At 41.7% G+C, this 27,468-nt stretch overlaps 1 protein-coding gene across 6 annotated transcripts in view; it reads left to right on the top strand.

Moving 5' to 3' along the window:
- stac (C2 and C2B_Munc13-like domain-containing protein staccato) overlaps positions 1 to 17,858 on the top strand; it is a 39,772-nt gene extending 21,914 nt beyond the window's left edge. For 3 of the 6 annotated variants that reach the window (XM_017910322.1, XM_017910325.1, XM_017910324.1), the window contains exons 2-18: positions 1,293 to 1,542; positions 10,665 to 10,829; positions 11,121 to 11,299; positions 11,408 to 11,452; positions 11,538 to 11,697; positions 11,848 to 12,371; positions 12,489 to 12,635; positions 12,716 to 12,853; positions 12,944 to 13,132; positions 13,343 to 13,637; positions 14,121 to 14,479; positions 14,551 to 14,740; positions 14,848 to 15,154; positions 15,640 to 15,720; positions 16,208 to 16,331; positions 16,800 to 16,993; positions 17,091 to 17,858. In XM_017910322.1, the coding sequence (XP_017765811.1) occupies positions 1,293 to 1,542; positions 10,665 to 10,829; positions 11,121 to 11,299; positions 11,408 to 11,452; positions 11,538 to 11,697; positions 11,848 to 12,371; positions 12,489 to 12,635; positions 12,716 to 12,853; positions 12,944 to 13,132; positions 13,343 to 13,637; positions 14,121 to 14,479; positions 14,551 to 14,740; positions 14,848 to 15,154; positions 15,640 to 15,720; positions 16,208 to 16,331; positions 16,800 to 16,993; positions 17,091 to 17,185 (3,442 nt within the window). In that variant the 3' untranslated portion in view covers positions 17,186 to 17,858. Of the gene's footprint in view, positions 1 to 1,292; positions 1,543 to 4,641; positions 4,773 to 8,998; positions 9,291 to 10,664; positions 10,830 to 11,120; positions 11,300 to 11,407; positions 11,453 to 11,537; positions 11,698 to 11,847; positions 12,372 to 12,488; positions 12,636 to 12,715; positions 12,854 to 12,943; positions 13,133 to 13,342; positions 13,638 to 14,120; positions 14,480 to 14,550; positions 14,741 to 14,847; positions 15,155 to 15,639; positions 15,721 to 16,207; positions 16,332 to 16,799; positions 16,994 to 17,090 lie in introns of those variants that run through there. The other 3 variants (XM_017910327.1, XM_017910326.1, XM_017910323.1) reach the window with 3 other exon arrangements.
- The last annotated feature ends 9,610 nt before the right edge of the window (positions 17,859 to 27,468 follow it).

Here is a 27,468-nt window from a genome sequence, read left to right as displayed (position 1 = left end):
AAATTTTATATAACATAGAAATTTTGCACAGGAAGATTGACACGCGTATAATATATATATATAGTTATTGCTAAATATGGAGAATGTTTATTTGAGACTATAATTAGTCTCGAAGAGATGTCCAGCTCTGAAGTATAGTATACTTCACTCGCACGCAAGCCGATTCCGCTGTCGTTGCTTTATAAGGCACTTATCAAGCACTGCGAATTTCCACTAATTTTCTGTCAAGCATGTGACTCATCTGGAAATTTTATCATTCTTCGAAATTGGCGTAATCGTTATCTCTTGATACTCTCTTGATACTCATTAATTGCTGACAAAACATGAGATATCGGTAACTAATGTTTGCAAAATAATATTTATAAAATATCGTATTACGATATTGTGATACTATATTATTATATCACCTTATTTTAATATAGTATATTACTATAGCATTTTATATTATTTTTATTTTATTTTATATTTCATATTATAACGTTTTATAGTATATTACTATAAATAGAATTATAATCCTCTATCACGTTATAAATTTATAAATAAAAATTTGTCTGTTATCAATATTATTATTATTGTTGTCTATGAAGAAAAATAGTAACAATCTCTAACGCGATGTGCAAAAATGAATAGTATAACGGTACGAAAGGTGTTACTAATGTGCAAAGTGGCCATGGAAATGAGCCATCATGGAGTTGACGCTTCCGATTAGCGCGCTTTTTAGCACACTTAGCGAAATCGATCGGAGTTGAGGAAAACATGGGTTCTTCATGTAGTAATAGCATTAGGTTCACGTAATATTGCAGCTTGAGACGTTCGCTTTCATTGTTCATCTTGTTGCGACTTCCTTCGAGTAGCTTATTCTCCAGTAGTGCTTCGATAGTTACAGATTGGTGCAATTTAAAAAATAATTAAATCAGCGAATTACCAATTACAATAAATTCTGCTCTCAATTAAAAATCCAATCTCCTCCCTCTGCTTATCATTTTTATAATTATTCCATTTTCCATTTCTTTTCATTTTTCTATCCATAATTAAATCATCATTGAGTGTCACTAGTTCTGTCACTAGTTCTGTCACTAGTTCGTATGATGCAACACAGGAATGCAAATTGCGATCATTATGATTCTACGGTACTCGGCCAATATTTAAAAAAATTATTGCAAATGTACAAGTTTCTTTTTTTTTCAATTTTTAATAATTAAAGAAATGCTTGATTTATGCATTTTTAAATGTGATCTTTGAATGAGGAGGTTCTAAGTTTGTTTCGTTTCTTTTTAAATTTTTATCGATAGAATGCAAGAGACTGATGGGGGATTTTTCGAAAATCTCGGGACACTATTGGCCGAGAAGGTGCGAGCACAGGAGCAGGCGGAGGGACCGCTTCCGAAGAAGAGAGATGAGGCTGAGGAAGAGGAAGAAGGGGACGATTTGAGCGAGGAAGGTAGCATCGAAGAAGCTGTCGAGGCACTTTTGGAGACTGACAGCGACAGGGATGAGAATGAGCACACCGCGAATTTTATGATCGAGTCTATGGGGTGGAACGTGAGTTGCATATCATTTTTATTTTATTTAAACGTGAAATCATTGATTTATTATTGGATACTAATATCTTACTTCGAATGACGAATTTTTAAAACACTTGCACGTATATCTATAAAATTATTCGCGACAATTTCACTTCAACGTTTTGGAAAATATTTTAACATCGTGGAAGACACGTTTCTGTCGAACTTCTCGTAAATTTCATTCCTTTTATTTTTCTAATTTTGAAAGTATAAAAAAACGAAAGCTAGTTTTTAGTTTTTAGTAAATTTTTAAGAATCCAATTACTTTCTAAGGAATCTTCAGGGAAATTTTATTTTTCTGTATTATTCCGTATTTCATATGTATTTTACACTGGGATACGATAATTGCGAAGGAAACGTTGAAACACCAAGAGCTTCTTGCTTCAAAAAATTTTATATACAAGGTTTCCAGCAAAACCTCCATCTGTGATGATATTAATGACTATAGTACCGTCTTCTTGCTTCCAAATTGACCGTAAAATCGTCGATTTTCGCTCGTTGGTTTAAATGGCGAATTAGGTTGCACCTCGATCTTCGAGTGCTTCTTTTCTTAGGCTCGTGCGATTTCGAGGGCCTCTGGATGACTCGAAATACCGATGATCTTCGCAAATGGATCGTTTAACGCCTCATCGAATCACTTGGAGTACCCTGATAGGGTTGGCTACGTCAGCGTGCACAAGGGGTGGCCTGTTCTCTCGATATATGTACAAATACTGCATTTACGTAACGTTCATCGCGAAAATTATGGGAAACAGATGGCAAAAAGTCGTGAGAAAGTAGCTTGGAATAAGAATCAGATGCAGCGATAATTTATGGAGATTATCGCAAGCAGATGGAATAAAATCAGGCTGTTTCTATGAATTTTGTTTAACCCTTTGCACCAGAGAAGTATCTTTCAGTTGCCACTTGTTTTAGTGCTAAAATAATTAACTTAAATTGACACATATAATAAATAAGAGGCGATAATTATATTAACAATAGCTACAGGTGAAATATTCAAATAAAATGATTCCACTCATTCATTTCTCATGCAAATACGCGACAGTGTCTATTTTTATTTTAGCATAAAAGGTATCAGCAAGTTTATAAAAATATAAGAAAAGCTTCGAATAGCTGTTTCTTTGCAACGAAAAATTCTTCGCGTACAAAGGGTTATTGGTTTCACGCATTTATTTCCAGAGGTATAAATTTCAAGAAAAAATACAAAGAGAAATATCAGTTGCAAATACGCGACTTCCTATTTTTATTTTAGCATAAAAGGTGTCAGTGAGCTTATAAAAATATAAGAAAAGCTTCGAATTGTTGTTTCTCTGCAACGAAAAATTCTTCGAGTACAAAGGGTTTGATAGTTTCACGAATTTATTTCCAGAGGTATAAATTTCAAGAAAAAATATAAAGAGAAATATCAGTTTCTTTAACTCTGATTAGTAGAACATTTAATCTGGAATTTCCTCTTTTATGTAAATAAGAAAGTAGGTCTTGGAATGAACTTTAATCGGATTATTCCTGAAGGATCGATTCTTTAGACGAATTCTTTCTTCCATTTTCCATTTCTTGGTTTCGTTTTAAGCTCGTTTCTGGCTGGAAAATAATTTTCATCGCGTATTCTGTAACTATCCCCGAGTCTCTTATTTATTCGAACGCCCGATTGAATCATGGCGGCATGTTTCATCGCGTTTCAGTGGTAGCAAGACGATATTGATCCCACAATGGCCCTAGTTCCAATCGAACGTTCCTCGAAGTTACGTGTCCTGGCATTGGCAACATTTTCCTTGTCCAGAAAATGTGCTAACTTTCAGGCCATTCTAAATAGAGCAAAGCTTCGATTATATCTCAATTTCCGGGTCGAGAATAATGGGGCTGCAGAAATATGGCGGACCGTTCTCCCTTCAGCTCCACGAGAAATACGTGAGTTGGATAATATTTTGCAGCCATGGTATAGTTGCTTTTGCCACCTAGTATTTCGTAGAACATGATTTATAATTATTTCCGTATTCTTTTATTTTTTTGGAAATATTATTCTGAGCTTTGTTCAATTTTTATTCTCTTTTACGTTATCTTTTATTTGTATTGTTAGATGAATTTATAGGGGGGATTAGATAAATGTTTCCGCTGTGGTAATGTTCGTGTATCTTGATAATTTATGGAAGAAGAGACTGCCTGATTTATTTTATGCGTGAAATATTTTGATAGTTTACTTTGATTTATATCGTTTCGTAATTGGAGCTTCTCGTGTTTCTTAATTTCCATTTTGAACTTGATCCAGGGCTCAAGGATCTATGCATTAATTAGTATCAATTAATAGTATTTAACGTTTCGAAGAATCTTCAGATTACTCTGCGAATATCACTAAATTTATATAATAAAGGAACTAGAAGATTACTAGAATATTAACTCGCTATATTCAAATTTCAAAGAATTTCAAAATTAATCTAGTAATTAAATTCATCGATTTGTACAAATTTTGGAACCAGTCAAAATTTGTCTATCTACGGAAATAAATTCGAGGGACACAGAATTTTCCAAGCAGCTTTTCATAGAAAGGCAACTATACCTAAATAAACAATTGTCTAAAATTCACCGAGAAAAATGGAAGAAGCACCTGGAAAAATGCTGCTGGTCAATTGGAATCACAGCAAAGTGTGGAAAAACGAAGACGAAAGGAAGAGACGGTGTACGTGAATGCCTCAATCATGTCACGATTCGATGGCGCGCTGCGATAGGCCGTGGGGTGTTATCCTCTAAGCTCAATGGGCAGATTAAGCTCAATTTGAAACGCGACTCTGGTTTTCTAGTGTAGCCAGCGTGTGACGCTAGTTGAATCGTCGACGTCGACGACGACTGCGATCTGTCGGTCCATCTATTCCTGGCAGTATGCTGCTCGCCTTCGTCAGGCTCTAGCTGACGAGCCATCGCGGTGATCCTGACCGACCACTTCCGTTCCGAGTTGCCACCACGGAAATCCTGGTATCCCTCATCGAGCAGTGTCACGTCGAATTGTCAAAGCCTCGGCAGACATTTCCCGACCCTCGAACTGGTGAAAATTCGTACGAAGAATGAGCCAAGATAGAGTGAAGTGGATTCGTAGTGTCAGTGCGTGGAGGAGAACTTTGAAACGAAATTCCTCGTCTGTTTGCCTTTGAACAGTTTTCACTGAGAGGGGTCCTAATGGGATTATCGCTAGACAATCGTTCGAAAAGCGCGATGGTAGGTGATCATATCGATTTGTCAAGTGACAGAGAATTGGGTATGGAAAGTTGACAGGATTCGCGGGTTCGAGGTGTGGTGACCGTGGTCCCTGCTAGAGGGGATGAGCTGGTATTGTGTAGTAATTAGCTGCCCGACAATCTCATTTGTCGGCGATTAAGGCGCAAAAGCTCGCTCATCGAAAAGTCGGAGCAGTCATAAAAATAAATCAAACGAAGCGGGATAACTGGGTTGGGCAATCTTTCTCTGTACTGTGTCTTCAAAAACTGGCAAAATGTCAGCGGCACAGTTTCACTCTGTAGCTAAATGTTTGTTAAAAAATTTCGAGACACGAGGCTCGTCTAGTTCCATTCTTCACCGATGAAGGGATTTTTGAAAATTGGTGACGAGTGTGCGATTTGGTGAAGGGAGTGGGAGATGGCTGTCTTCGAGGAAATTTAATTTAATCTTTGGAAACTGATCGAGAAATTTTCGAGAGAGAAAGTTGAGTCAATATTTAAATTTATGGTGAGTACCAAAGAATGATGATGATTCATCGAGTCGATATAAAATCTTTGAACGAGTAGTGAAAGATCCAATAGATATAGACCAAGTTTCAGCTGAAACGATTTTACAAGCTCCGCGAATTAAATTCCTCGAACCTGCAAAAATTAATATTCCTTTACATTCATCGAACTATAATTTCCTTAAATTTCGAACAATACTGATACCAAGAATCCAAAGTCTCATATACTCGAATTAAAATCTAGTATCAATTCAAATTATAGATAGCCTTTTTCAAGATTCTGTTAATTTACTTTGATTCTCACTTTGATTGCCTAATTGATGACTTCTTTGATTACTTAACTGTTTCCAAAGATTAAAAAATTGAAGAAGGAAGGAAAATTCGCTAAAGCTGCAATCTCTGAAACGACGATGACATGTCTCATCCGTGCATAGCAACAAAAGGTATTCGCGTGGCTGCGAAACGAACGTTCGCGTTTCCCAAATTAATTGTCGTTCCCGCATGCAAAATAAATCCGTCTGGACGAGTAGGCGGAACGAACTTAGACGAAATTGCATAATGCCCGGCGAAAATCGCGGCCCGACGACGAAGGAACGACGGAATCGTCAGCGTCGTCGGCCATCTACGCGTGCCTCCTCGGTCAATGAGCTAATTGCCGTGGTATATCAATTTTCATTGGGCGCAATTGCGCGAGCATACAAATACGCATTGTGGTTGCACTTGTCCCGTGGGTCGCTTCAAACAGGATATGGCATAGTTTCCCTTTGTGCAGATTCATTGTCTTCTTTTCGCGTTTTCCATTGGCCCCGCGGTTAAACGGACGGCCAATGCGTCGCTGGGCCCTGGACATTTAAATTGGCGACACTAGCGCCAACGGAATAGTGAAATGGGACAAAAGAAATGCGAGAATCGCACGCGAATATCGTTTAACAAGCACTGAAACGATTTGGAAGGTCAGCAAAATAAAAGCCACGAGAAATGGTTCTTCCTCTGTGTCCAATTGCCATTGTGCTGTCATCCTGACTTCCTGGTTGCCTGTCATAATTTCTAGTGGGATTTTTCGGTCTTCAACGACTGTTTCAAAAAATTTGAGATCCTCGCGTCGTGAGAATATTCTGAGTCTCGTGTTTGAATGATATGATAGAAGAGACATAGTTGGATTGACCAGACACACTGTGACAGGAAGTAGAGAGGCTAAATGTCTCTGGGTTATCAGTTGTTTTCAGCTAGATATTGGGGATGAGAAACGCACTACATGCGTACCAGAGTATTGTTGTCTATTTATATCGAAGGCTGTCAAGTTTCTGTATCTAAGTATACCTCGAGATAAGTCCATACTACTCCAGCCTATGTGTCCATCCAATTATTGTATCAGCCAAGTGCCAAAATCGAACAATCAGATCGACGAACGCGTACGTGACAATTATCAGGATGATCGCATCAAACTGGTACAGCGACGAGTAAATGATTCATTATTTATTTTCGGTGCAATACCCTCGATAGGTAGCCTCAGACTCCTCACCTTAGACCCCGGACCGGGCCAGAACATCGAGAGCCTAGGCTAGAGAATAACCAATAACCAAGTTAGACTATCCTCTCTTCTCGAGACTCTATCAGGCCAATAGGGCCAATGTTAGGCGAATCGCAAAACGCGTACAAATAAATGGAATCTCATTGTCAGAGTCAATTGCTCTTGGCAACCATTAGTCCTCGGCGATGCTAAAGGCTATGGCCCAGTTTTCGCGTTTCCCAGTGACCCGCTGATCCAAACTGATTTTCCATCTCCCGTTCTCGCGTGTTCCTCTGATCTCGCGGTGTCTGGCCAGCTTCGAAGAAGCTCCAGTTAGTCGAAGATCGTGACAGAGTCTAGGGTCCATTTGTCTTCCTCATCCTCGGACGAGCGAAGTAGTGTCTGGATGACAGGGAAGAGCTTCGTGCTCTCGGGATGAACGATTTTTCAGCAGCCAGCAACGAAGAAACAACTATTTCTGTCAGTCCTCCACGCGTTCCCGACGTTCCTTTCGAGAGGTCGATCGGATGGAACGCGCTAAAAAAAGAGCAACCTTAGAAATTTGCCTGGTACACGAAGACAGGACGAACGATTTACAACTGACGGTTACGCAACGAGCGAACTAGAAAAATGTGGGATATAGGTGTCGCAATGGAGGCAACTTCGAGTTATCGGATTGTCTGGCAGTGGTCTATCGGGGATTAAATATAAATCGGACAGGGAGTTTTTCGTGTTGAATTGTTAAGCATCAGGGGTTCTAAAAATATGGAACAGTCTGCTGGGACAGCTGCCTCGTGCGAAATTAGGAAAACACGAGTGGGATTGTGGAAGACGTTTCTCTATAAGTAATGCGTTCGATTGGACTGGTTATTCGATATGTGGTCTATCGAAGATTAAACAGATGGCCTATTGAAGATTAAATATGAAGTAGCGTGGAAGCTTCCGATATTGAACTTTTAAATATTCAACGATCGGCACAGTTACTGGGAATTGAATTAGGTACAACCTTTATTGAAATTTATTACTTATTGACACATTCAATACTGAATCCCTCTTATCTGCACGCACAAATATCAAATTATTTTTTGCAAATGGAGAAGCATTCGTAATCCCGTTCTTCAATGTATGCGATATTAAATGTCAATTAGGTTTGACGATTGGACTATTTACTTGACAGAGAACGTTAATACAGAATGAACCTCTATCCTCCAAATAGCAAAACGCTGTCATAACTAGCTCTTTCGTGAACAAATTAATTAAACGAACGCAATTACGTCAACGGAATGAATTAGGCCAATGTCACGAGAAACGTCTAAAACTACATCCATAAATTTCAGCATTGGTAACAAAATTAGTTCCACCCTCGATTCAGCTATCCCCGATCAGCTGATACCCAAATTTATCATTTTCATTTTGAGATTCCCAAAGCGAGATCATGAGTCCCAATTTTATCTAAATCCATTTGCGGTAGGATTGATCGATTAGGCCGTTTCCGAAATTGCTGATACTGCATTATCTATATCTCACGATCGTCGAGCCACCAAATCATCGTAAAACCCAAGCAAGCCTTAGTCAACGTCGACAAAGTTCGACAGCCAAGTTCGACTACGCGTTCCTCTTCGATTATGCATACACATGGCCGAATAAATGCGCGTAGCAACGATAACAAAGGTCGCGGTCGCCGAAGTTCATCATTGGCCGACAAAGCGCGAGTACACGCTACGATTCTCGCTTTTTAGAGCAGTCCAATAGTCGTCGCGTGTGCAGCGTGTTCGTAACTTGGCCGGGTCCCAAACTCTCTCGGTTCTCGTCGGACATCGCACCAATCGACGACTCGACTAATTCCTCGATCAAACATCCTACATCCCTTTTGATCGTCGAATAGATCACGGAGGTTCCCGTAACGCGTCTTTGTTCCAATCAGAAGACGAAAGTGTGGCGAAGAGGAAGCTAGGTCTCGACGGAGTGACAGTGCATAAACTCGATCGCTGTTGGCCGACAGTTTCTGCCGGTTCTTACGAAATCGCGTTTCGAAATCGGTTTAGAAAGAAGCCTTGACAGTCAAGTCGTCGCCATGAATGAAAGATTTTCCTCGAACAGGCCGGTGCTCGGAAAACTCGCAGGGATGGACGTTGGCAGTGGATGTTGAGTGTATGCAAGTGTATCATGTCGCGATACTTGCCTTGACAGTCAAGTCGTCGCCATGAATGAAAGATTTTCCTCGAACAGGCCGGTGCTCGGAAAGCTCGCAGGGATGGACGTTGGCAGTGGATGTTGAGTGTATGCAAGCGTATCATGTCGCGATACTCGTTCTATGTTCCCAACGGAAGTGATCGTGGGGTGCAGTTCGTCGATAGGAGAGAAACGTTGTTGTGAATCGAAAATGGTGAGCACCAACCCGTACCTAGGGGTGGCCACCCTGAACAGGGGTAGGAACACCTTCCGCGGGGTGCCCAAAGCGGAAATCGAGCGAAGGACTAATACTCTGCTCCAGGCTATGACGGTGAGTGCCGATTTCTGCCGCCATTGTTTATCAAAATATCCAATTTTTAAATTCTCTAGCGATCGGTGCATGCTAGAGGTCCTAGAGGGACATTTTAATGCTTTATTTGCTGATATTTCTGTAACTAAGAGACCTTTGCTATTTATTGTAGAATAAGCGCGAGAAGAATAACTATATTAGCAATAAATTACTTATATTGAAATGATTTTAACTAAAATTAAAAAGATTTGCAGCTTCCATAACGTAATTCACCCTAGAAAGATTAACGATTCCACCATTTGTTAACATAATCTAATCTTATCCACTGAGCACATATAAAATTGCGTGTACTCGTGTTTTATAAAATACGAATTGTTTGGATTGCAATTTTGATCTCGATGAAAAATAAAAACTTTTCTTAAAAAATTTGGAAACTTTCGATGAGTTTTCTCATATAAATCAGCCCCTAAGGGGTTAAATGTTCCGCCATTTGCTAAATCGGTCAACTCTACAAATCGAACGTTAAAAAATTATTCCAAGCGAATAAAATTAAAAAGATATTCAGATCGTGTATTTAATAATTTTTGACACTTTCGATCACTTAAATATAAGATCGATGTATCACTGGAAATTTTACTAGTCGCGCGGTATAATATTCAATAAAAGTTTCGCGATTTTTATTTTCGCAACGTTAAACTTTGCACTTCGCTGGATATATCTGAGTTTCATTTGATTGATCTTCGTTCATCGAGACAGCCGAGTGGATATCTAGTTTACTGTTTGAAAAGATAACATAGAGGTCTTAGTCTCTCGAGCAGCTAAGCCGCGTAGATAAAGAGTCTCGGAACTCGCTCGTGGCCTATTGTTCAAACAATGTCTGAATATTTGGTGGAGCCAGAGTGGAAGTAAACAAAATTATCCACACAATGGGTATCGGTTCGCTGCCAATCGTTCACACGGTCGTGTCATGCGTTAATACTTTGCTCGAACTTTGAACCATGAGTGTCGTGGCTCGGTCGAGACGCTTGTAGCAGACGAATTGCAGCTAAAATCCTCTCGCGTGCCCCTTATCAGCACGTCTTGTGACCGGCAGATGCTACTGACGTAAAAGGTCTGCGTTCTGCTTCTGAATAATTCAATTACAATCGTTTAAATGCCTATGATTCGTTGGAAACCTAGCCTAATGGCTAGATAACCTAACCTAAATTCCTCCTATGCTATAATGTTTCCAGGACTTAACGGTTAGGCGATATTTCTAAAATCCTTGACAGAAAATTCGACAGAAACGTGTCTTTCTTAATTCCCACTCGAATATCAGGTTCTTCGAAATTGATATTCGAGAGTCGAGAGTTAGAGACGTTAAATTAGGCTGAGAAATTTCGTGTGATCCTCTAGATCGAGGAGCTGTACGCTGCTCTCGTCTTCATGACCCAACACCAGATCGGCTACGACGTTTCTAACGAATGTGGCTTGGAGACTCTGTTGAATCACCTTCAGAATGCGTTCAAAGTGGACAACGAGATGCACGAGAGGGTGCTGGATGAGACGAGAAACATGGAGGTGAGAATTTCGGCATTTAAATCCTTTGTGCTACACTAGCGCCACTGCGGGGCCGCGGGTAATCCATAATTCATTCTCTACGCTTCAAGCCACCGAATAAATAAACTGATAGAGATTTCTAAAATTTCACATTCCATTTTCAAAATGAAATTCTTGGTTCTGAAATACCTCGTGTCGTAAAAATATCCTCGAGAAAATCGTATAGAGTGCAAAGAATGTGGATACGCGAAGGTGTATAAATTTTTCTGTCGAATTACGAGCTTGGAGATTACGTGTTTGTAATTCGCTTAGCCGCCAGAAATGCACTTAAACGTCGAGGTGATAGAGGCTAAGGAGCTCGTGTCGAAAGACTCCAATGGCAAGAGCGATCCTTTCTGCGCCCTCTACCTCGAGTCTGCCCCTACGAGGAGGTACAGCACTGCCGTAAAAACGTCCACGCTGAGCCCCGTGTGGGAGGAACATTTCGAACTGTGAGTTGAAAAACGCGCGTTTACTTAAATCTGTCAAGAATCACTTGTTCCTGTTTAAACTCGCAGCGGTTAGTCGAGTTGAAATAACTTCGGTCTGATTTCTTCCAGCCCCCTGGAGGATCCAGAAAATGATGTACTCTTCTTAGAAGTGTGGTAAGTTTAAAAAGGAGACGTCTTATTTAGTGACTTCGTGTTTGAACAAAGCGATTGAATGTCTCCTTTCCATTTCTAATTTAAGGGATTTCGATGCTGCCGAAACTGTTCCTGAGAAGATGAGTAAAGTTAAGGACGTGAAGGGTGTTCGAGGACTGGTGAAACTTGCCAAAGAGATTGCGGTTACTGCCACGACTGGTAGCCATGATAACGAATTCATTGGTCGCTGTAGAATACCTCTCAAGGTACTGACATAACGTACAGATTAAATGAATGACATAACGTAGAGGTTAGACGAATGAATTAAACGAATGTAAAGATTGAAATGAAGTAATATTTGCGATATTTCTAGGACAGTTTATTAGCAATTAGGTCAACATTTTGTCCAATTTTAGGACATACCAACGACAGGCCATACGATGTGGTACGGCCTCGAGAAGAAGAATAAAACGAAGCGGCGTGGCGTGGTGAAACTGAGACTAGCCTTCAGCGCGGAGCACAACGCACAGGTGGCTAGCCAGGAGTACAGACACCTGATCAGGGTGCTATTGTTGTACGAAATAGAGACGGGGAAGATAGAGAAATACTGCTGGTCTGGTCGATGGTCAGCGCCAGCCGAGGTTCTCCTTCTTCAGCACAGCGCCCAAAGAGGATTACTGAACAGAAATATCGTGCTGGCCCAATGGATAGAGTACGCCAGGATCCACCAGGAACATCCACTAAACTTCACTGTGTTCAATAAATTAATAGTCGATCTTCTCAAGCCCATGGAGGGTGGTCTTTTCTCCGTGGATGAGAACAGACTCTTCTGGGACGCCACGAAGAAGTTGTTATACTCGTGCCTGAACAGTATTCGCAAGATCAGGAGGCTCAATGTTGCAGACAAGAACACTTCGGCCCAGTTGTCTGCCATTTTAGGGTAATTATCAGAGCGTCGCTTAATTTTAAACGTCAGCAACCAAGAAGACCAACCAGAGTAGACACCTCTGAGAAGTTTATATTCGGGATTCTGAAGGTGAATTTTATTTTGTATCAGAATACTGTCGTCCATTTCATTCCTCAAAATACCCGAGGATGTGAACCTGTTCCCTGCCAAGATGTACCCCTGGTTCCCCGACCCAGATGAGAAGCTGAGTGTTCTTCAGGCTTTGGAGTACACGGTTGAGCAAGGTGGTGTCGAATGGTGAGCCGAGATTTGGATAATTTTGAGAGCAGCTTCCAAGGAATATTTAGATAGTGAACAATGTTATTTCGCTATACTAGGTTCGATCATATAGTGAAGAACAATGCTCCAGAAACCGAGTCTGACGAAGATGCGTTGAAGTACCATATTAAAGTGATTCAACTTGTCAGGGTGGATTTACAAAATGCCATTGACAATTTCGATAAGAAGTTTATCAAGTAAGAGTTCGCGATATTTTAGAGATGATTCAAGAATCTCGTAAGTGGGCTTTGAAAATAATTTTGTTAATAATTTGGTTGTAATTACAGACGAGTCAATTTTCCCTATGCGAGATGTCTATATGTGATGTACGAGAAAAGGATCAGCGACATGTGCATGATTATTATAGAGGATGTTTGTGGTAGATTGAAGAGGATCGATATTGGAAACACCGATGTTGAACTGAATCTAGGAACAACTTTGTTCGAGTTGTATCTTGCCTTACAGAGATACGCTATGTGAGTATAATTTTGAGGAAAGATAATATCGAATAATTAATTAACTTGAACCCGTCGAAAGAAAATTATAGCAAAAATGAAAATAGTATCTTTTTTAAAAGAATTAAAAATTTCGAATTAATTCAGGAATCAATTTCTCGATAGATTTAAAAGATTTCTTAAATTTTGAGAAGATATTCGACGATAATTATGAAAAATTAACTTCTGTAGGCTCGGTCAAGTACTCTGTGCCGAGGGGGAGCTCGAAAGGATGAAGGTGCAGAATTACTACGACTGGTTCAGAGGTGGCGTTGCACACTGGCTCGATATAGCAGTATACAAAGCCCTGAAGCGAATTGACAGAGCTGTAGAGTTCGATACCTTGGAAGCAGTCGATAACACGGTTCAATACAGCTCCAGTGCCGTGGACACATTGACGATATTCTATCAAATCAAAGTATTTTGGACACAACTAGCTTGGCCAGACGTTGAAGGCTCTTACACTTTCATCGCCAAGATCATTGACGTAAATATCACCCGCTATCTCTGAAAGACTTTTACAAACTTAAGGGTGTAATTCTACGTCAAAAAACAAGTCGAAAACGTAGAATAAAATTTTTTCATACGAGGCTTAGTTTTCGAGGAAATCGTGCTTAAACATGTGAGGGGCAAGGGCGCCTAATTATGCTCCATTTATGAGATGTCGCTGCAGACTAATATCCCAGCTAGTGATCATATTTATAAATATTCCCACTAAAACGAATCTTTCCGTCAGTTCCATTATCTTATTTTTCTCGACACAAACATTCAGCATACATCAATCCGCAAACATGGCTACGCATAGCAACCGCCAAGCCACAAATATTTACAATCGATTATCTCAAAGATATGGCCTCGTATGAGAAAATGTTAAACCACCTTTTAGACTTGCTTTTTCACGTAGATTCGTTTCCTCTGTGATTTTACCACCGATCGTAGGAAATTTAATATAATCCATTGTTATTTTCAGGACATCTGCAAATGCTCAATTGCGTATGCGGACAAAATGGCGAAGAAGGCAGAACTGACCACGGAATTGGAACAACTGTCAGAGAGCAGCGTGTACGAGAAAAAGTTCCTAGTTTCGACTGCATGGTGTTTCGCGATCAATAATATCGATTACATCAGAACGTCGATCGAACCGCTAGCCAACGATTTGGGTCTCCAAAGCATCGTGGACATTCTGGCAGAGAAGAAAACGCAAGAAGAGGCCGACAGGTGTCAGCAGACGCTACAATTGATCATCCTCAACGCCACTGATACCGTGAGAAACAAGATTCTAGAACTGTTGCAGGTCGTCGCGGATAAAATGTCCCCAGCTATGAACAGGTACCTATCCTAACCTTCGAACATTTATGTGATTAATTATAAATTATCTAATAATCTGTACATTTACAAAGGTACCTCCTGGAAGGTGCAGAGTTGATAGACACGACCAGTAATTCCATGGATCGACTTTTACAATATCTGGAGAGTAATTTAACCACGTTGCACGACAATCTTAACGAGGACAACTTCGAAAGGATCCTTCTCGTGATTTGGGACCTAATATCAGAAAACTTGTACCAACTGGTGCACAGTAACTTGGAGGTACATAGAAGAAGATTTTTCATCTTGTAATAGTCACGACAAAATTGTTATCTTTGCTTGAATAGTCAAGAGACAAATGAGTGCCAGCTAAAATTCTCACGTTACAGAAAAGGAGGCCACCGTCGTTCTATTCCAACCTTCATCGTACTCTAGACACCCTCGTTCAATATTTCAACATTGGAGCAGACGATGCCACGAATGTGAAGGTTTTGGAGAAAATTGAACACCTTTTGGAGCTTCATGGTCTGGAGACAGCTGAACTGATACATCGTTACCATCAGGAGAGAATAAAGGAGCAGAACGAGTTGGAAGATTCCGAATACGGACAGATCACTGTCAAGGCGCAGTTCTTGGATAATTCTTTGAACATTCAGATACTGAACGCGAGGAAACTACGACCGGTTGACAGCAATGGTAAGGGAACTAAAGTTGAGAATATTTTTATTAATTTTTGGGTTACGAAATTCTAACTTAGAGGTCGCATGATTGCTGGAAACGCAATTATAGGTGATAGATAATTTTTGTTATCCTGTATGGGTGTTTCTGACAAAGTAGAAAATTAAATTATTTTCTTCCGAAGAATTTCGTAAAAGCTCTTGTAAAATTTTTCAAAAGCCAGTAATAACATTCCTGGTATATTAAGTATTCTGAAAATTTTTCTTTACGAAGCAATCTTTGTACAAGAATCACCCAATACATTTTATTAACGATTAAAGAGAAACGAAATTGCACACGCAGATAGACGAAACGCAGAAGTCCATTTTCAACGCAAATTGAATGAAAAGTTTCATTTCGTAGCCCCTTAACGTTGTTCCGTTTGCCTGTTTCGCAATAATCGACAACGGGAATGAGCGGGTGGCTCGCGACAAGAAAAATGACATTTTCTTTCGATTTTGTAGGCGAATTGGTAGGCAGGGTGTCCACTCTCAAGCGCAAGCTTCATACAAAATCTAAACAAAGACTGAAAGAATGGAAGACAAGTATGTAAATGTGGATGTCAAACCAAAGAAAAAGAAAAACACGCTCTCCCTCATCACTGTCTCAATTTAGAATCTCTTCAGTTGCCTGCCCTCGTGATAATTAGACTCTCAAATATGCATGAACACGGCCGACCAAACTGCTACATTACATTATTCGTTACTGTGTATCCGTAGCTAGAGAATGTACGAATACCTTAGTGTATCGAACAATTTTCCTGACGTAGAAATATGTATTTGATCGCGAATGATAAAAATCTCTATGAGGTTCCAAATTGGTTCAGATAAAAATTATTAAACAAATGTTTCATTATCGTAAAATGTGTATGTCGCTTAATTATGTGTCGAATATTATCGAAAACTGTGGAACCTCGTAGATAGATGATCCATCGAGTATAAAAATTGTCACCTTCACCGTGCATGAGCCCATACTGGGGTGTTATTGGTGTGCCGAAAGAACAACGCGAAAGTATATCCTTCTACTTTCCAGGTAGCTGCGATTCGTATGTGAAGGTGAGGCTACTTCCGGAAGAAAAGTTTACCGACGTGAAACTGCCTAAAACACACGTGCAAAAGGAGAACTTGTATCCGCTGTATGACGAAATCTTCAACATGTAAGTATGACCACTTTCCTGCGTCCAATAATCGAGGAAACAGGCTATAAGAAACTACAATTACAATATAGAGGACAGAATTAAACCGGAGATGATTCTACGGGCAAAAATAGACTAAAAGGAAAGAATAAAATTTTTCGATTCGAGGCTTCGTTTCAAGTTAAATCGAGCTCGAAGATTCACCGAGCGCGTGTGCAGTCAGCTGACTGCGACTGCGCGTGTACAGTCAGCTGACTGCGACTGCGCATGTCCAATATGGCTGCCGCTGTGGTATCGGCCGCTCATATTTCAAACCCCGATTTTCTCGAATAAGGGGCCTTAAACAAAGAAACTTTATTTCACATTTTCGATGTATTTTTAAACGTAGAACAATTTCCTAGTATAATATAGTACTCATTCGAAGATTTACTATGTACGAATATGAATTTTAAGTAAGATCGTCGTCTCGAGTATTACGAATACTTTCAGTCCTCTAACGAGCGAACAAAGGGCCACAGAAAATGCGATCATAGCCTTCGAATTGAAAGACAAAGACTTTCTTCGATCGAGATTCATGGCAGAAGCTTTTCTGCCGTTCAGCGAAGTTCCTGAAACGAGACCAGATCAAAGAATCGAGTCTCTCGACCAAATTCACTTGAAGCTATCACGTCCGACGAGGAAAAGTAGGTTTTATTTACTCTTCCTCTAATCACGACTAACCAATTGTCCTTATCTAATCTGTCATTATCTCTCGTCTTTTTATTGCTCCTTTATACTCAGGTACGGACATAATCCAGGCACTGGAACACAGGAAGGGAGACAACCAGGCGACAGAGTTCTTATCCAAGCTCAGTTCTAAAGCTGAACGAAAATAATCGTTATCATTCGCCGGAAAAGCGACTGAATTTGTTAACTACGTCATGCGACAGCGAAACAACGTTCTGCGTATCGAACGTGGGTGCTATCGAGGATAAAAACCACGATATTGTTAATTTATATCGTTCACGCGATTAACTTGATAAGTCATTAGACTTTTTCAATTACGAGTGTTCTACAACGAACTATTTTTGCAATTAATTTATCAGCAGCTATTTTACAGCTCGAACCACGTAACACGCATTTCATGAAATTTTTCATCGCACACACAAAGTCACTCGAAATGTTTTTCGCTATTTCGAGAATCGCATTATGGATTACAAAATTTGTAAGTCGATTCGATTAATCTTTCACGAGTCGACGTGCTCTTCCATAACGAATCGGTTCAACCTCAAGAAAGGGAGTGCATGAAAGGCATCGTTGAATAATAGACTATTTTTTATAAAATTTTCACGAGTACGTTGTTTTTAACGACTAGAACCCGTTTCCAGGCTGTGTATCGCTTCGAGTGTAGAAAATGGAATACTTTTCCCTCGTGAAACACGAGACGTCACACTTCGGGACTAGAAAGACTCTAAGGCTGAGTAAGTACTACTTACGAGCGATCTAGGTATTTATCGTTAAGCCGGTACACGTCGCTGCAATAAGTATGGAAAAAATTTCCGTACGCGATGAAAATAGGAAATCAAGAGGTGAAATCAAAGTCAACTTTGTAACATACCTGTACATATAAATGCAACTATGAATCGAACGCGTCGCACGTTTTATACGTTAAAGTGTATGTCTTATCTAGTATTACCGCGCCATCTATGTTGGATCGTTCGATCAAAATAAAATCGCTCTTATCGAGAATTCTGCTCCATGTTTGCTAAGTGAAATACATATCGCGACCTTCAATAGAATACGCTATAAAATTAAGAAAATCGAGCAAAGTTTTCTAACCTCTAAAAAGAAACAGAAATGTATTTTACCTACAGAAGACAAATAATCCTATTCTAATTACCATCTATATTTGTACGCGAGCCAAGCTCGAAGTTACGAAATGTAACAAACGACGAATAAATTATTCACAGATACGAACACACGAGAATTATTACCGCTGCTTAAAAATTCCATAATTCCCGATTAATTCGCCGGCTTGTAACAAGTTATTATTAGATTCATCCGTTATTTATGAACAGCATTCCATACCGTGCACGCAGTTAATGTTTGCCCATTCCTCGTCCCTGTCTGCACGGAATGCGTTCTGTTTAAAATTGCACGAGCTTTATTCCGTTCGCGTGTATGCAGTACGACGCTGTTAGAATCAATGATGTCTGGACTGCGTCTCCGAAAATGGTGGAATTTTATCGTGGCGTGATCTGCAGGGACCTACTGTAACTACCGTTGCTCGCGCAGACCTAGGTGACTGCAGACAACTCATCGATGCAGTTCCGATCGCAATCTTTCCCATTCTGTCCACATTCCTCTACATTTCTTCGTGCAATCCAGTTTAAAATTGGAAAACATTGCAACTTTCATCTTCATTTCATTGGTCATAAAGTTTTACCCGGTTAAAATATAAAAATGACATGTTTATTCGAATCGTTATTGACAACGAATAGGTTATGACGAAGCAGTTGCTTACATTTTCGATCGATTTGGACGACAATTGTATTCAAGATCGAGACTCGAAAATGATCTATCGTGAATAGATCACAATTTTCTTTCGATACATAACCCAGTGTTTTATCATACCACTTCGTGACCACGTTACCGATACTGTCGCAGTCGTAGAAGTAGGCTAGTGCGTCATCGACTGTGGCTGGAAGAGGGAGCTGGAAGATCGAAAACGAACTTTGCACGGATAGATCGTTCTTTTCCTCGGTTAATCTGAATTTTATCTTTTGCAATTGTTCCCTCGAACGTGATATCGACACGCACAGTGAACGGTGTTTCTATTTATACGATTGGAAAGGGCAGACCGAATATTCCTTTCGAATTACCTAACCTTACCTTAGCCTAACCTTAGTACCCGGAAATGTCAATGGGTCTTTCTTCGCTGCACCTGTTACACGTGCTTGACAACGAATTTTGCGAGTCGTTATACCTCATCGATGACCATCGGATACGTCACATTTTCGCGTGGAGAACACACCGAAAACCGAAGGTTGCGTGGCGAACTGGTGTAACTCGGATTACTTAATAGACTCTGTTTCGTAACACGTTATCTCGTTATCGTGGCCCTTTGGGCTGATGATTCAGTGGCGTGCAGAAAGTCATCTACGCAGCGCCACAGGTGCACGCAATGCGAACTAATCTGGCAATTTTCTACTATGGCGCCATTTTTTCCCCCCGAGCCCTTTCATCCTTGAACAAAACGACGCGCAAGGACGTGGAACACGGGAAAACGAAAAAGAAGACGCGGAAACTTGCGTCCAATCGGGTAGCCGGGAAAAATTGATACGCCGATTAATGCGAAATTCCGTAAAAGAGGAACGTGTAACGACGGTAAGTAGCGAGGTACGGGCACACGTTAATGGAAGCAAAATGAGGTTTGCCTTTGGCGTATTAATTAAAATACGCAAACAGAGGCTGCCTCATCCTCCTAACGATCGCGTCGATAGCATAGATACGGTGTCCTGCGGTCGTGGCCGCCATGCTGGATCCTCGTAATTGCGTATAATGAAATCTATGGCGTCGCTTTGGAGAAAAATCGGAAAGACTGTTTAAAATTCAAACGAATGCGGGCGGAATGCAAACAGCGCAATAACCAGCGCTCACTTTGCGATCGAGTTTCCCAAGTTTTATGCACGAAGCAACCATGGCTCTCCGCTTTTAATTGCCTTACAATTGATTTCGTATTACTCTGATTGAGTTCTCCCGCCCCCCCTCCCCCGCCCGCTGTTTCGCCCTTCCAACGATTACGTCGCGAAAGGAGCCCCTTCAAAAGTTGCGAAATTGAATGTCATTCGGCTTTATAGCCGAGCAAATTGCGCGAATAATAAAATTTCCCGCGGGAAAAGGGACCGGCCCGTGGAATTACAGGTCGACGTGCAGGTACGTGCAAACTTCGGTCTTTGAGAACCCCGTGGCACGGAATTAAATAGCCTCCTAGATCTTCCGAGAGGCAATACCCTGTCAATACCGGGATAATGACAAGGAGTTCCCTATCGAATATTAACGTCTTGACTGTCATAGTGGCCATCAATGACTGGCGATTATCTCCTCGGTGGCACCATGGAGGTCACCAGTGTCCAGCAATAATAATAATTTAAATTTATATTTGTTTTATTTTAACCATTCATTGACAATTTGAACAACGTAAATAAATAGAGAATTTTGAATAGAAGACATTAATAATTGGCACGATTTTTTCTTTTCCAATATTATTTGATAATTCATCATTATACCGTAAGAATACAATGGAAGCTTTGTCGTGCCCCCCTGAGGGTACCATATGTAAAGTGCGTGGCAGTCAAGGTGTTGATCAAATATTATATCGGGTAATCACGAGCAGACTCGAATGGCTAGAAGAAGCGTGGAAAGGGTACTTTATATTTCGTTATTAATAAATCGAGACGAGACACGGGGACGCGTTAACTTTCTGTCCCTGTCCATGACTCGGCGACGATGCACCGGATACTTTCTCGTCCCGATGTTTATTAAAATTTTCGGTGCACCGCCGGAGACGGAGGACCCTTTTTGTCATGCATAACCTCGCCTCGTGGCTCAAAGCGAAGCTTCTAAAAACGAAGATCGCGTGCCTCCGCGAAAAAGGAGGAAAAGAAGGGGGGAGGATGAAAGGGGGGAAGAAACGGGAGAAACGGGTTGCCACTTTCATGGAGGAGCCGCTTCCTGTAACGGGATGCGAAGTTTCGATGCGACAGAGTGTCCTTAACGAAACTTTCCGGTCGCCGGAGATAACCTCGGATTATTACGAAGAACTTTTCGGGGCGCAGACAGACACGGCTAGAGGAGACTATCTGTGGCGATCCATATTCATGCACCGAGTGTTTTCTCTAGAAATCACCACGCCATTACGATCCTCCGAAGCCAGTCGAGGTTCCACGAAAATATCCGCTCGATTATCGTCACGATCGTGTCGTCGAACGATTTTCAACGAGTGTTTTGTCAGGTGCCCGGCGATCGGCTCAGCCAGATAGAGAACCACGATTCGGAATGTGCTGCCGCCTTTCATCCGGTCGTTAGTCATCAATTTTTTCCCGCGATTGACAGTCGACAGTCGCTGGTCTCGCGCGTGTAACGGATCCAGTTATTTCGAGTGGCTTTTTTGCACGATCGATTGGAAATCTTGTACGTACACGCGTCGGGCCATTAGGTATTAGCCGGTACCACGGGGTCCCTCGATAAGAAACGGTTTATCGTGGACTTAACCCTTTCGCTACTGTGAGTGAGTATAGTCACCGGCAACGAGACGCCATCTATATAATACGATGGGTGACCACAAAAGTCGAGCGAGAAATTAAGTTCTACCTTCGTTCTACGAGAATTTAGCCTACATCCACGTGTGAGACTCGTGGTAGAGTTTTCGGATGGTGACCACAAAAGTCGAGCGAGAAATTAAGTTCTACCTTCGTTCTACGAGAATTTAGCCTACAACCACGTGTGAGACTCGTGGTAAAGTTTTCGGACCAAAACTGATTATCACGAGCCTGGCACGTGGTACGTCGATCAGGTCGAAACTGACTATCACGGGCCTGGCACGTGGTACGTAGGTCGGACCAAATATATACACCATGTGTCTCACCCATGATTTGTTGACGTGCCCCACTCCAAATAGCATAGTCCAGGCTAGTGGACTCCAAGTATCTCTATACAATATCTTCAAAAATAAAATTTCGTGTACGATTGGTATAACTTAAGACAAATTTACCGAGCCGAGGAATCGTTCAAAGGCTCGGTAATTCTTTTTACGTTTTGGAACCACGCTGTTGAATCTTAAATCGTAGGGCAAGGCGTTAATCACCGTCGTCGGTTCCGACGAGCTCGTTCGCCGAGTAGAATCCAGCGTCCGGAGATGATGAAACGAAGATTTATCGAGTTCCCAGCGACGACATTTTTCCAGGTAGCTCGCGATACGCGCAGATAAGTCGCGTACCCCGGCTACCTTCGGATCTGATACGGGGAACAATAATAAAGTATGTCAAGAACGTCGCGGTGCAATCTCTCGACGATGAACAATCTCTCGGGAAGACGCGATGAATCGCTGGGGAAAAAATTTGCATCCGCGAAACGAGAAGCCTCCGAACGCTACGGGCGGGGGTGGAATCTCTGTTATTTACACGCGTTTTGATTACCAGACGGTATTACATGCTAGCGTGCGCGTACGTAGAAACCGGGAGCACAAATATGAGACAATTAAGCAGCTAGAGACGCGCAGATAAACTCGTAATTACGGGCGAAGAAACGCGATAGCCGTAGAACAGACGTTTCCTCCGTACGCCTGTGTTTCTACTATTAGCCCGGAACAATTTAACGACGTTAAACAGAACTTTAGATAATGTTCCGTTTTGATGGATTACACGGTGTAAACCCGTTTGCATCATTTTTTACGCCCGGTTGCCTGGCTGTTGGAAAAGCTTGCGAGGTGGTCGCTGCGAAATCGACCATCTAAAGTGCTCCATTACTCGATGAAACGCCATTTTATGCAGTATTAGCTCAATCCTGGGTATCTCTAACGGAATGATAATGGCGAGTTTAAGGAACGAGATATATAGTACTACGATAATTATTAGGAGCGTCACTAAGAGCTCCTTTATCGTATAAACGTTCAAACTGTGATATCCTAGTAATAATAATAATAATACAAATTTTATAATAAGAAGGTAAAGTCAAATATCGTATAAAAGTTAAAATCGTGATATCTTAGTAAAAATAATAATACGAATTTTATAATAAAAAGATAAAATCGCGTACTGGGTGAACCACCTAATATGTCCACTGTTTTGTAACACAATTAAGATAATCGAGGCAGTCACGTTACACGGTCCAATATATAATTACGCATCAATCTAGATAAAGATAAAAAATAATTTTTTCAAAAGCAACTGTAGCCTGTAAGGAACGATAAAAATAGAAAGCCCCAAACCAGTAATATCGATTTATTTGGTAGCCATAGTATTAATCCTTTGACTGCAGAGCACTGCAGGCATGGACTCTTTCTCATGACGGAATGCTTTCTCGCGTGTACCCTGTCGAGATACCGATTGACCGTGCAACGTGCATCTAAGAATTTTAATTTTTCCTTTAGCACGTTAAATAAATTACTCCGATCTTTCTCAAAATAGAATTCCTGATTTAAATAACATAATTCTTTCCCTCGTTATAATTTTCATTAAACAACTTTCTCGAGTAATAATATTCCAAGCTGACCTAAAATTTGTCACGATCCAACAAGTATATGCATATTTATCGCGACTAATTTAAAAGAAAAATATCGAGGTACATATGTACGGGTAAAAATATTGACGATATCTGCAATATCGAAGAAATTGCTCGTTCCGAGCAGATTTCCTGCAAACATTGGGTTCAAGATGACCACGGGCGGATGGATTCTAACCTACAAATTCAGCGGAAGTCACTAGATCTAGGGGACAGGGAGGCGAGCGGCGGTCGCAAATCAAACTGAATGCCGCGCGCAGCGAGCGACCAATTTTTTAGCTGTATCCCGGAAAGAATCTAACCCGGTTGCCTCTTCCTGCGGCGAGCGCCATTTTATCGTTACCCCGGGACGTGTTTGTGACACGTTTCGCGGAACACGTCGTGCAACACGCGCGAAACGGTGGCTCTGCAAGGTGTTCGTGCCCGTGTTTGCACGCAGTACGTTCGACTGTGCATATGCACCATTACGTGTGTACGTTTGCACGCGCGCGCATGTGTGCGCGAGCGCATAATAGCGACACGCCAGCGTTCTACAGACAATACGTAATTACCGGGAATGTCGATCGATACCAGGCGGCTATGTAAACTGACCAATGATGATTGTTGACCGATAACAATCGTTTCGAAACGTGCAATCTAAAACGACTTTAAAGCAGCGGGACACCGGCTATTTACGACGATACGCCAACCGCCGGTTACATCCTCTCTTTTCTCCCCTTTTTACCCTCTTATTCCGCCCATTTTCGCCCCCCTCCCTCTGCCCTTCGCTCTACTTTTTCGTTTCGTTTTTGTAATTCCGTCGTATCACGTCATGCAATTTTCAGCCGTGTAATTACACACGCAACACGTATGCATAATGTTTGCCATGGAAAGAGAGATTCAACCGGCGGGACGAGAAAAATGAACAGTTGTTTGGCCAATTTACCGTTGTTTAACTGCGTCGTTGCGTCGCCGTGCGAACGAAAAAAGAACGGCGAAAAAAGGGGGAAAAAAGAGAGCGGAAAAAATGGTTGAGGCGCAGGTACACACGCGCGCAGGGGGCGCCATTATCGGCACCTGCATTCGACCATGCAACGCCGTTTCTGAAAACAACTGTCAAAAAACGCGCCGGTCGCCGCGTAACTGAATGCAGCTCGGTGTTAATTGAAACATTCGAATAGACTTCGCACTTGGAGAGTTTCAATTTGTATTAAAAATGGAATTACACCTGAAGCTTGCAGCAATTGCTCGGTTGATGCCATTTTTTCCCATTTTTTGGCCTCGGGCTCGTCCGCGCCAGCCCTGTCCGACCAGTAACGAGACACGCGCGTGGAAAATCGGTCTGCAGAGGCGTTTTGATACCGAGGCTCGATGAGGAACGTTTAATCCCTCGCTCTTAGAGTTTCACCCCGGCTAAATGAAAAGAACCCCACGGTGACAAAAGAGCGATCCGAACGTCTATCGGAGATGCCGGTTATTATTTTCATTGAGCGCGAGAATCGGGAACCGGATTTTAATCCGGCGTGACAGTGACGAGACGCTGACACGAAGATCCCAGTGAACAATCCGTGGTCCCACACCCCTCACTGGCCGTTCAACAGCCTTTGGAATTAGCATAAGCGCCACCGTGGATCGAGCTGCCGGCGTTCAGCGAACTGTACGCGATATAATATTATGCATGAACCTCTCGTTCGATACAATGCACGTAATAATACTTTCGGTAGATCGATATTTTTCTGGTTTTCTTCTTATCACGTTCGCGTCTTTGGTGCGCGATAGAAAGAGGGGGTGATGGGGAAAGAGCGTTCGTGGAACAATCGCGTCGTCGGGACGCTGGAAAATGTGATCGATTGGGGGTGAAATTGTTTAGGGCGTGTGCTCTTTTGTTCCTGCTTCGCGAGTGTTGCTCTCTTCTTTTTTCTCTTTGGTTCCTTTTTTTTCTTTTCCTCTTTTCTTAAATAGGTGTAAAACGAAGCACGAATAGGAGAGGAGAGGAAAGAAACAAGAGAAAAACATGACATGGAACTCTTCTAGCGGACAGAAAGCTTTGTCTGGAATCACCAAAGGCTGACCGTAATTTGCGGCTTTTAGCCTCAAAGGATTGATAATTAGTCTACGTACGATTACTGGCGTAATCGTTGTTCTATAACGGCTAATCGCGTTGTTTTATATCCCTTTTCCATCGTTTTTCTCCATTTTCCTCCGCCTCTGTCGTATTGAATGAACGTTCCTCGCTCCAGTTCCTCGAACGGACCTTTTACCTGGCACAATGCTTTGACCGATATATGCCGTGCAGAAGAAAATAGGAATAAAATAAGAGGGGATATAGTAGCTGAATTTCTATTGTCTTCGGAGGAGACATTATTTCAGACCGGCCATTATGAGGTACATACAAACGCGTTGTCCGAAATCGTTATACGACTCGGCGCTACCGGAATTGCGCCATTAGACAATATCGAGCATCCGACACGACCAATCGAACCATTTTAACCGCGAAATACGTACGTACATGCCTTCAGGAGAGCGTTGCGCAAAATTTATACGTCGTAAATTTGTATAGCTATAATGCATATTTCACTTAATCGTTAATTTTTAACGGAACGTAAAATCCAATAGGAAATTTAATACCTATATCGTACACTACGGGCCAAAAGTTTATGCCCGCAATATATTCCACAAAATCGAAGAGTTCGAAAATATCACCAACGAATTTTTATCCTGCAAAAATTCTTCAATCAAAATCCCAAGGCAGTGAAAAAAATTATTAATAATTTCCATAGAACCAATTTTAAAGTAACACTAAAATTATTAGGAGATTCGGTACAAGTGAGTAGAAGATTCTGAATTTATGGCTGACGATGTAAACAGTAATACCTGGAATATTAAAATTAAATTAAAAAACAGTAATATTTGAAATATTAAAATTAAAATATCACCTGAACCATGATGGTTTCTTGATGATAAATGAGATTTCTATCTAAATAAATTAATAGCAGATAATTAATAGCAGAGAAATAAAATCAGGTGTACGTTTTTCAAACCTCTTGCTACACAGTACCACGCCCAAAGCTGTCAACACGCAAGGGAACGCAAAGGAGGTACATACATTCAGGCCTTCATCCTGTCCACCCCAAACAGGCGAATCGTGCAACGGATACCCGTCGAACTGCATCCCGTGCCCAACAATGAGTCGCGACATTCACGTAAGAACAAAAGGCGAGGAAAATCCAGTTTGGAAGCGTGGCATAAAAAGTCTCGCGAGCGTCCGATCCGCGTGCAATTACCATCAATACGAGGGTGTACCTGAGCGGTCCAGTCGATCCAGATGGTGCCAGAAGGAGGCTTAAGCCCCGGTCCGTTTGCCGGGGCACGCAGACACGCTACCGACACCCCCTCGCGATCGTAATTTCGACTTAACGCGCGATTTATCGCGCGACCACGCGGCTCGACCTGGACGCGACACGCGTCTTTTTTCCGGCTTGTAATAGCGTCGAAGGTGCGCCGGTCACGTTCGTTATATCAATGGCAGGCCGTTCCTCGGTCTCGAGCTCCTCCTATTCTTCGACGTCGTCCGCCAGGCCTATTCTTCGTCTTCCTCGAATCGTCAAAGCCAGCAGGAACGGCTCGTGACAAGCATCCGCGTCGCGGGATCGACGTCAGAACCTCTTCCTGCGCCTCTCCGGGCCACGACCGGTCACTCCGCGAAGGGCAATCCGCTTCTTCCATCGTGGCTTCCGCTTTCTTTGGGGAACAACCCTTTTGGCAGGAAGTGGCGCTGTCACGGTCACTGCGAGATGCTGACGGAGGAAGTGGAACGTGGCTGATTGTCCAGGAATGAGAGGTATTCTAGTTAGCTTCTGTGCCAAAACTTTCATGACATCGAACAGCTATGGGGGTTCTGTTTGCGAGAAATAGGAAC

This window comes from Eufriesea mexicana, unplaced genomic scaffold (assembly GCF_001483705.2).
Source record: "Eufriesea mexicana isolate 0111107269 unplaced genomic scaffold, ASM148370v2 scaffold113, whole genome shotgun sequence".
NCBI lineage: Eukaryota > Metazoa > Arthropoda > Insecta > Hymenoptera > Apidae > Eufriesea > Eufriesea mexicana.
This window is presented reverse-complemented; position numbering and strand designations above follow the sequence as displayed.